Raw genomic sequence first — 11266 nt, 5'->3', positions numbered from 1 at the left:
TTATATGGTGATCTTTGGCAAATTTACATGGTGCCCAACTTCTTGTTGATCGGTTAAAGGTTTGGGATCTAGTATTTTTTTGTTAGGATTGTACGTAATTAGTGGTGTAAAATAGTATTCCAAGACTACCTAATTATATAAAAGTAATGTTAAATTGTGTTTGGTTAAAGAATTTGATAAGGTAAATCAAACAAAAAAAGAAAATGCAATCCCACTTTTTTAATTTCACTTGTCAAATTCTCCGACTAAACACGATACTCGACAAATTCTCAAACCAAACCCAATTAAACGACTTAAAATAAAAATTACTAAAAATTCTATATAATACGTAGTCGATGTCGCTTTTTACTCCAATTACGAAGCGGTCCATAATTATGAGCGAATTACAATAACAGTCCTTTTAATTTGGGATTCATGTCACTTTGATCTCTGATTTTTCAATTGTAACACATTTGATCATGAATTTTGAATCTTATTTCAAATAAGAACAATTGATGATACTATTGCTCAATTTCAAGGGTAAAAATTTGATAAAATATAAATTAATTTGATAAAAATAATTGTCAAAAAAATATTTTTGAATTTTAAAAAATTATTTCTACCTACCAAAGATAAACTTTTGTAAAATTGATAAATCATTTATGCATTTATTTATTTTACTAAATTAATTTTTATTATGTATTTGGATGATGATCATATAATGTGTGATTGTTAGATTTTTAACGTGTAATTAATATATTTAATATATGAAATGTTTTTAGTTTTGAATTTTTTGATTTAATAATGATATCAAAATTGTCGTCATATTTGAGTTTTGAAAAAATATAAACTAGTTTAATAAAAATAAAAATAACCATCCATGACATGATCCCATCCAAACACATAATAAAAATTAATTTGTTAAAAAAAATTAATTGCCAAGTTTAGCATCTTCCAAAAAATCCAAAAAGTCAAAAAGTCACTATCCTATTTAAGTCATATCATCTCATTTAAGTCACATCACCTCTCTAACACATCACTTCAAACACAACCCAAATCCAACCCATATTTCATAAAAAGTCAAAAAGTGCACTTATTTAGTCTTCCCAAATGTGTAAAAGATTTATCACTTTTACATAATTTTATCTTTGGTGGGTAGAAATAATTTTTAAAAATTCAAAAATATTTTTTTGACATTTATTTTTGTCAAATTAATTTATATTTTATCATATCGACGACTTGCCCTTAAAATTGAGTAATGGTATCTTCAATTATCTTTATTTAGAACAAAATTTAAAATTCTGAATCAAACATGTCACAATTGAAAAGTCAAAAACTAAAATTATACAAATCTCAAACTATAGAGACCATTAATGTCATTTACCCTAAAATTATTTGACACTCAATTGGTTTTAATGTAATTTGCCCCTTAATTATTTAACATTAGCTAAAATTGAGTAATGGCATTATCCATTGTCCTCATTTTTTGACTTTATTTTGATGATCTGAATCGTTTATATTGTAAGGTTTGTCGAGCATATCATTCATGTAAAAATTCAAGTTAATCGGATATCTGTAACCCCATGATCAGGTCCTAATTGTTTTAAAAAAATTATTAAAATCATATTAACCGTTTATTTTTTGAAAAACTAATGTGCTCTTTTTTTGAGATTACAAATGTCCAATTTACTTGATTTTTTGCATGAATGATCTATTCGACGAACCTTACAATATGAATAGTTAGAATCATCGAAAAAGATTCGGAACACGCCTCCAATGAGCTCACAGCAGCCTGCTATGTCCCCCAAACGGTGTCGTTTGTTTAACAAATTATACTTCACCCCCTCTACAAACATGTGTTACATTTTACTTTTAAGTGACAAACTTAGGGTTGGTTTGGGATGTTCTAAAAAAGTGCACTTTTTGACTTATTGGTTTATATAGGTTGGGTTTGGATTGGGTTTGATATGATGTGTTAGAGAGGTGATGTGATTTAAATAAGATGATGTGACTTAAATAGGATAGTGACTTTTTGACTTTTTGACTTTTTTAAGTTATGCCACACCAAGCCTTAATCCAAAATCATAAGCTAGTCTAAATACACTAATTTGAAATCAACTTAAAGCCATCTAAAAAAATAATAGTAATTAAAGCAATCTAAATCCATAAATAGATTTAAATAGCTTATATCTTGCAAATTCAATTAAAATGGATCAAACATAAGCATCTATTTAGACGTTTAAATAAATTCCACCACTGCCACCACCACAGCCATTCCACCACCATTTGTTACAGAGAAAAATTAATAAAGCAAACAAATTGGTCAAATTTATATGTCCAACCCCTATCTAATTCAACCTAGCCCGTTTAACCCTATATATTAAATGGGTTGGGTTTGGTTGAATTGGGTTGTTTTAAATGCATGACCCATTTTCAAATTTTGTAATACCTAATCAAGGTCAAAGAAACACGTAACACATAAACAAACAAATGCACAAAAAAAAAAAAAACAAATCACACACACACACAAGAAGAGCACAAGGTTAACTTGGTTCAACCCAAACTTGGGTTACATCTATAACTATTGTGATTTTTCACTTTAATAAAAAAAAAAGTTACAAAAAAAAAAGTTACAAGAGATTAGAAAAGATATATGCTTTCGCTAGACTATAAATACATACAAATTAAGACATGTTATAAATGCGAAATACCATAAATATCCTTACTCTAAAATTTGAGTGGTGTGTACTAAATAAAATCCGCAGTACCCCAAAAAAGGGGTTAATTAATGTGACAGAGGTTGACCCTTGTGAAAACAAAAGAGGTCAAAAACAGCAAACCCAAAAAGAAAGTAAGAAAACCTGTGATGATTTTTGTTAAAAATGTGAAGTCACAATTCACAACTACCAGCATGCATTGATATGCGATGGTTAAACAGTTTTCAAAAAGAGGACATGCACCACTTGCCCCCTATTTGACTGGTAGATGGACAGATCATCTAACCAAAAGAAAGCTATCGTTCTTCATTGTATTCATGGACTTCTAGTTGCACTTCACTTAATATTTCCTTTATTTTTTATTTTATATCCTAACAAAAACAGTAAAAAATATATCATTTTCACACACAACAAAAATTTTAAAATAACAATAATAATAATAACTATATACAGTACCTATTTCATGTAATGCAGATTTATCACCATGGATGATGATGAGCCTCTTCTCTGCAAGACAACAGGAGGAGAAGAAGCATCAAACAAATCAACACCAAAGAGAGAATTCTCACCGGCTTTCATCGACATCACTCCGTCTTGGCAACAATCAAATAACCAACTTATCAACAATGAATCTGCAATTCCAATCATCACAACGCCACATTCTTCGTCGTTGATGAACCTCCTAGCCAATTTGAACAGAAAGAGAAGGCTCACCCGGCGCTCCAACTCCGCTCCTTGTGTCATAACTGATGTGAGGGAAGCTTTCCACAATTCCATAGATCCAAGACCTGCAAGAAAATCAACACCATCGATCGTCAGGCAAGCCTTCATTGGAGTAGTTATATATGCAATAATTGGCATGTCAGTATACCTATTGAAAAGCGAAGGTTTTAAGGGGGACGCCACATTGAAGCCAGTGGACGCCTTGTACTTCACTGTCGTCACTCTTTGCACCATTGGCTACGGTGACATTGTTCCGGACACAACATTCACAAAGCTATTTACTTGTGCTTTCATCTTAGTTGGTTTTGGTTTGGTAGATATATTGCTTAATGGGTTGGTCACTTATATTCTAGATAGGCAAGAGGCTGTTTTGTTGAGCACAGTGGACGAGAATCAATTCAATACGATGGTTCGAGCATATGTGATTGATCCAGCAAAGGGGAGGATGAGAATAAGGATGAAAGTGGGATTGGCTTTGGCAGTTGTTGTAGGTTGTATTGCCATAGGGACAGTTACAGTGCATTTATTGGAGGATATGAGTTGGGTTGATAGTTTTTATCTGTCTGTAACATCTGTTACGACAGTTGGTTACGGGGATTATGCCTTCACGACATTAGCAGGCAGGTGTTTTGCTATAATTTGGCTTTTAGTCAGCACATTGGCTGTTGCCAGGGCATTTTTGTATCTCACTGAGCTCAGGATTGACAAGAGGAATCGTAGAATTGCCAAGTGGGTTCTTCAGAAGAAGATGACTCTTGGGGATTTAGTGGCTGCAGATCTAGACCACGATGGATCGATCAGGTAATTTTGAAAGAAAATTGTTTCTCTATATGTAAGTGTTGTTGAATTAACATACAAGTTCAGAAGAATTCTAGCACGCACATTAGGCTGAGACTCCTTTTAACATGAAGAAATTTAAAGATGTTCTCTGCGCTAGATTTTCTACAAACAGAGTGAAACCTGTTGGCATAAAATTAGAATATCTAGAACCATGCAGAAAGTATATGGAGAACTACATATGAAAAAAAACACATTAGACAGGCACAAATATGATTGACCACTTTCATATCCCAGATCCACCTTAGCATTTCAGAGAGAGAGAAATGACTCCCCCAAAAGTCTCAACAATTACTAGCATACAATAGATGAATGTCATAATTGTGATGATTATGAACCTCAAAAGTCAATTCAACAAACACTGCGACCAACTCAATTTCAACAATATATTCAACTCCTAATGAATCTAAGTAAAATCTAGCAAACACAATAGAGAGATGATATTTTTAACATGGAAAAACCATAATTGAGGAACATAAAATTGGGATAAAAGACCATGGGCACTAGGCCACCAATCAATCCATTAGATCAAATGAGCAATTACAAGAGTCTTACAATCACCTGTGAATCTACACCCAATAGACTTAAGCTCCTCTTTCTGAATCCACACTCATTGCTCTCTTGGGATTGATCTCCAATGCACCAAGTCTACGGCACGAAAACCTCTAGAATCCACCAGATGTATTCAAAATTGCCTTTGGAACCCACCAAAGGACTTCAACCAAGTGTAGAAAAGAGAATTGTAGACTTGGAGAAGATCGATTCAAGCTTGTTGATTGATAGATTTCATAGTTGATCTCCACGGGTTGAAGAAACCTCTCTCCAAATCCAAATAACTCCGTAACTATTTAACACAAATAGAGAGGGAATGGGAGAGATCCAATCTGAAAATTAGTAGTTTCATGCTTTCATAACTGAATCTAACTCTAGTAACGTAACAAAGAGGATGAAACCATGGGACCACTACATAGGTGGAATTTGATAAGCTGGCCATTTGAGCAATGAATTCACATTCTCTGCATTTCATAGCAGGCTTTGAGATCCAAAGAGGAGGAAACCATGGGACCACCGCTCAGGTGGTGGATCCTTAGACTCTGGATTTTGGAACGACTACTCGGACCTTTGTAGATAATGCCCAAACTTCCTTGCAACCTAAGTCCATGGATGTGATTCACACATGTACTTATAACGACTTACAAATCAAATGAATTTGAACTACACCATAAGTGTTTACCATAGAGGGACTCTAGGTCTTAATAATCTCCCATTTTGGCAATTCTGTGACAAAATACTTCTAGACAAATCATATCCTAATCCCAACCCCAAAGAATAAACAAACTTGTATGAGCCAAGTTGATGAGCTAGCTCCAAGAAGCTTCTCAGCAAGAAACAATACCTTGGGAAGCACTAAACAAATAACATGATATTTATATTGACAATTGAGTTGACTTTGTTCAATTGAGTTGACTCCTTGAGATTAGGCCTCTTATTTTTCCTTTTTTTTTTTTTTTTTTTTTTTTGAATTTCTTAGTGAAGATTTCCATCAACTCAAGATCAAATTCAATTTCATCATCAAATTCCTCATCAACATGAGAGCTATTAAAAGCAACACTTTTCAATTTATTGTTCGGCACAAATTAACCTCATAAGTTTGAAGATTACCAATCAATTGCTCCACATTTAGCTTATCTACGTCTTGAATCTCTTCAACTGTGGTATCCTTTTATTGAAATCTTTCTGGCAATGATCTCAAAAAAAAAAAGATTAACTAGTTTGGATTCCAAATTTTCTCACAAAAGTTGAGGCTAGATTTGACAATGTCACTCAATTTAGTGTAAAACTCATCAAAGGACTCATTCTCTTCCATTCTCAAAGTTTCAAAACTAGTGAGCTTTTGAAGTTTTAAATGCTCGACTGTTTTGGTCCCTTTTGAGTGTCTTGCAAGATATCCCATACCTCTTTTGCAATTTCACAAATACAAATACGTCGAAATTCTTTTGATGTAACATTACAAGAAAGGGCATTGATAACCTTGCTATTCCTTACACAATTCTCAAAATCAACCTTGTCTAATTGTTAAATGGTCTAGGAGTAGTCATACCATCCTTTGTAACAATTGGCTCCTTCTAACCATGTTGATAGCCTAACTTTTTTAGCAATTGACTTTCATATTCTCATTTGGGCTTTCTATTATGAATAGTTTTTTTTTATTATTTAATTATGAATAGTTGCAACCATCAAAGAGTACAATAATGGTTGAATTGCCTTTTCCAATTGAATCCACATCAATAAATCAACCAAATCTTGCTCGTAGAGTTTTTTGGAAAACAAGGTTTAAAGCGACCCGTTCTAATATTAATTGAAATTCCCTTTGCGATGATTGACTTAGAATCATGAATCTCAAAGTGAAATCAACAAACACTATGTGAGCAACTGATGTAGCACAAGATTTTAAGAATTTCTATATTTTTAGTTTTAATATTTTTGATATATTTATTTGATTGGATTCTTGTCATTTTGCATAAATATTCTAGAATCAGGTTTCTTCATTTAGATTTATTTTGCTTTCCTAATATGTAGATTAGTTGTTTTCCAAGAATTAGACTAGTTGGATTGTTCCTTAACTTTAGATTTCTTGGTGTCCAAGAATACTTGGTCTCTAAGGTTTAGATTATTATAAATACTAATGTCAACCTTACGGCAAAGACAACTTTTATCAATAATATTTCAATTTCTCTTCGAGAATTATACTTATTCCTGTGGATTCAAGGTTTTCTTTCAGTGGATTCAGAATTCGGCTACTAGAACGATATCTAGTGCCTATTGTATTCCACTGCATCAACAACTGAATTCCAAAATAATTTCAACAATATAATCAGTTCCTAATGAAGCTATGAAAATTAAAATCTACCTGAAAGACAAGATTTTTTACATGGACAAACCTCAATTTGGGAACCTCCAATAAGATCAAAAACCATAGGCCCAACGTCACCAAATCAATCCACTAGATCGAATGAAACATCATGAGAGAGACTCAACGTTCATTGCTCTCTCTGGATCGATCTCCAATGCACCGAGGACACCACCTCTGAAATCCACCAAAATTACCTTTGGAATTCACCAAACATCTTCAATTTCCTTTAGAATCCACCAAAGAAATTCAACCAAGTATAGGAGAAGAGAACTATGGACTTGGAGATAATCGATACAAGCTTGTTTATCCATAGATCTCATAATTGATCTCCATGGGTTGAATAAATCTGTCTCTAGATCACTTTGTAACTGTTTCACACCAGTAGATAGAGAATGCGAGTCATCCAAATACAACATGAAAATGAACAGTTTCCATACTTTTATAACTGAATCTAACCAATATAGACCACTCAAGTGTTGGGATTTATTCCATATACTGCCAATGCGAACGGAAGCACATCAACGCACATACCAAAGAGAAAAATAATCACACACAAATTTACATGATTCGGCCCAAATTGGCTACATCCACGGGAGAGAGAGTTTTCACTATGAATAAAATAAAAAATACTTGTGAGATGGCCAAAATACTCAAAACCCACACCATTATCCAAACCTCATGCTTAAGGGTAGTTGATCTCTATTTTTCCCTCACCTCAATCTCTCAATCTCTCTTAGAAAAAACCCTATAGTCCACATGACTATTTATAATAGTCTACCCATGAAGATCCTAACCCCATATAATTAGGTAACCAAATCCTACATATATAAGGTTTCCTTGTAGATTTCAGACTCTACTATCCTAACCCAAATACATGTATAAACCACCCTAATAACTGTATGGGACCCACCTTTGATCACATGGGTGGACTAATCCTAACAATAAGCGGTTTCTTCACCGCTTGAGTAGCGAATTTCACGTTCTTTGTATTTTGACAACATGCTCTAGGATCCACACAGGGTGGCTTCTGGACTGCTGAACTACGTCAACTTGTCAATGACTGCTTCAACCTCAATAGATTATGCCCTGGCTTGCTTACAACTTAATTCCATGGATGGGATTCACACATGTAAACATACAAGAACTTACAAATCAAATGAATTTGGATTACAACATAAATAAATGTTCATCATAAGGGATTTCCAAACTACAGCAGAGGGACTCTAGGTCCTAATAGAAGAAAACTTAAAAATTAGATGAAAGCACTGAGAAACATGAAGATGTACATAAGAGAAGTAAAAGAAGAAAAATACGGAGATAAAATGTTGACCTTTACAATAAAATATTGACAGGAAAGGAAGAAATCTATCAACCAATTCATAAAAATTATAAGCTACTGATGTGGAAATCAATATTTGGTTCACTCAATGAGGTGTGGTGGTTTGTAGACGGGAGCCATTATACAAGTTAAGGATTTCACTATCAATTAGAGATGAATGACAATGACAGGTGAAATGTAGAGTGTCACAGTTGATGATGGAAACAAGAAAAACAGGTTGTGACTTGAGCAAATAACGGATGTGATCAATTCATACATGGGATGGGATACTAAAGTGCGCCGCAGGCGGCAAAGAACAAGGCATCATAAGACCAACTGAGTTTTTTTTTTTATAAAGATTTTGAGTGGCTCTTGGGTCACGGGAATAAAATATTGCTGTTCAGAAATGGTGGAAAACCCAATTTACATGAGTCCTAGCTTTTGATTTCTAGTACTTGGCTTTTCATGGAGCGTCCTTTTTTGTTGTGAACCTGTGATGTTTGAACTGAATCTCCTTGTGGAGAAAGGATTTTAAGCTATTCAACGTGTTGATAGCTCAAGAGTTCATCCTATGAAAGAGTAACCATCTAGATCAAATTTGCTGATAAATTGATTTGAATATGGGAACCTGGTGTAGGAATTGGACACAAAAGCAAAAAACACCATAACCAAAATGAACATTCAGAATGTGATGTGGGGAAATGATTGAGAGAGAATTCGGAAACCTATTGCAAAATTCGACTGAACCATAATCAAAGCTTTAAGATGTTGGAGTAGTGTGATCCTCATAAGTACTGAACAATAACAACTCGATTTCGAATTTTGGAGTAAGGGTGTTTATTGTATTTTTTGCACTTGTAACATGTAGCCATAATTTGTATGTATTTATAGTTAAGGAGAGCCATCTATCCAATGTAATCTCTTGTAACCTTCCTGATCATAGTAAAAATCGCAACAGTTATCCTTCGTTTCGGGATTAACCACGTAAATCTTGTGTTCTTTGTGTGCGCATATGATTTATCTTTCTTGTACATTTATATGTTTTATGTTTTACCGATCCAAATTAGGTGTTACAGATTCTGCATATGAAGGAGGGCCTATAATAATAAAATAAAATAAAATAAAAAAGGTGAAAGTTGTGTCATACTCCTCCTAATCATTCAGCAGTGTCATCATCTCTAATTTCTTCTTAATTGATGATTCAAATGGGTGCAGCAAATCAGAGTACATCATCTACAAGCTGAGGGAAATGGGGAAAATAGCAGAGAAAGACATCATGCAAATCTGCACCCAGTTTGATACATTAGACAACACCAACTGCGGCAGACTTACCATTGCCGATCTCATGGAGGAGAGTGACGCTGATTGATTCAGATCCACTGCTAAATTTCCCTATTTTAATGGAAATACAGCAACAGCAACATCATTTTCCGGATCATTCGCCTTTGGAGCAAATTTTCCTAGAATCCAAACAGAGCGAGAAGATCAAGCATTGCGTTCCATTTTTCTCTGTGCAGAACAGAAGACAGATCATGAAAGGACACTCATCGAGTAATCTTAGGGAGAAAAGATAAGCTTTCCATTCCCATTCATCTACTAACGGAGAATGTGCATTGCATGTTCATAATTATAATTGTTAGATTAGAATTCTATTTATTTAATTTGTATTTGTCTATCAATATGTTATGATTATTTTACAAAATTCAAGTCTAATGAAGTTAGGAAATCAACTGAGCTGCTCACCTCTACACTTACATATATGATAGGAGGTAGGAGCGAATTCGTATTTGATTAATGATTCATCGTCGACTGAATTTATTTAATCCGAATTCTTTTGAATGAATTTCTTATCGGGAAAGAAAACTCTTCTCAGAAAATGACTTGTTAATTTGGTGGATGTAGCAGTGTTATTCTTGTTTAATGTTTACATTGATAATTTGTTTTTTATTGTAAGATTATGTTATCTCATATTAAAATTGGTTTCGAAGTTTGGTCTTATATGATAACTTATAGGAAAAATTAGTCTAAGTTTCTTATCCCATTTTTAGTAATGGAAGAGATTCATAAAATTATTTTTTGATATCTAAGGTCCCTAAACATATATCAGAGAAATTTGACTCTCTGTCTCTTCTCACTCTCTCTCTCTCTCCCCTACATCAAACCAGTACTTCGTCTATCTCCCACCGCTGTCGAGGATCACCATCATTTGCACACCACCCATCGCAGCAACTCCGAACACACCGACACCGCGACCTAAGTCGCTGTTGGCTCACACTAACACCATACCAGCTCGCCAATCAACACCGTCTTCGCCGACCTTCCAACATATATACATATGTGTATGTATATAAGTATAGAAATTGTCCCTCACCTGGACGAAATTCGCGAAAATTTCGGAGCAAAGTTGGAGCATAACACTGAAAATTGAATCAATTTCACAAAAATAGTCTTTATGTATATATATAATTGTGTATATATGATGAATATGTGAAGATGAAGTGGTGATCGATAAGATGGATCAGGCTCAGCAAAGGGTGAAGGGTTTTGCTTTTCTCCACAACCAACAGTGCCTTCCAGTCAAGGCTGGCCCTGAGATTTAGGGGGCCCAAGGCGATCTTCAGAAATGAAGCCTTTCTTATATTAAAAAAAAAAAATTGATGGATAAAACAATAAGTTGCAACAACTTTTTTATTTATTTGTAGTTACAAAAAAAATTACTTACAACAACTTCTTCATCAACCAAACATGAACTTTCTCTTTGTTTCTTGCCACCAAAAA

At 34.0% G+C, this 11266-nt stretch overlaps 1 protein-coding gene and 1 long non-coding RNA gene across 2 annotated transcripts; one reads left to right on the top strand and one right to left on the bottom strand.

The window, feature by feature from the left end:
* Positions 1 to 2831: 2831 nt before the first annotated feature.
* On the bottom strand, positions 2832 to 3699 carry LOC145797120 (uncharacterized). Its single transcript, XR_014338210.1, has 3 exons — positions 3568 to 3699; positions 3153 to 3484; positions 2832 to 3067 (listed from the first exon to the last, which is right to left on the bottom strand). It is a non-coding gene; the product is annotated as an uncharacterized LOC145797120 (long non-coding RNA).
* On the top strand, positions 3181 to 10365 carry LOC114297204 (two-pore potassium channel 3). Its single transcript, XM_028241598.2, has 2 exons — positions 3181 to 4220; positions 9704 to 10365. The coding sequence occupies exons 1-2, from the start codon at positions 3181 to 3183 to the stop codon at positions 9855 to 9857; spliced, it is 1194 nt and encodes a 397-aa protein (XP_028097399.2). The 3' UTR covers positions 9858 to 10365.
* The last annotated feature ends 901 nt before the right edge of the window (positions 10366 to 11266 follow it).

The sequence above is a fragment of the Camellia sinensis genome, chromosome 8, assembly GCF_055761805.1.
Source record: "Camellia sinensis isolate YWXY chromosome 8, ASM5576180v1, whole genome shotgun sequence".
In the NCBI taxonomy this organism is placed as follows: Eukaryota; Viridiplantae; Streptophyta; class Magnoliopsida; order Ericales; family Theaceae; genus Camellia; species Camellia sinensis.
The sequence above is the reverse complement of the archived record's forward strand: the minus strand, read 5'-3'. Positions and strand labels throughout refer to the sequence as shown.

What these genes read in the sequence shown, in the direction of transcription:
- LOC114297204 (XM_028241598.2), top strand. Translation starts at nt 3,181, where the DNA reads ATGGATGATGATGAGCCTCTTCTCTGCAAGACAACAGGAGGAGAAGAA. An exon ending in GACCACGATGGATCGATCAG is followed by an intron (nt 4,221 to 9,703) that starts GTAATTTTGAAA and finishes AAATGGGTGCAG; the next exon opens with CAAATCAGAGTACATCATCT.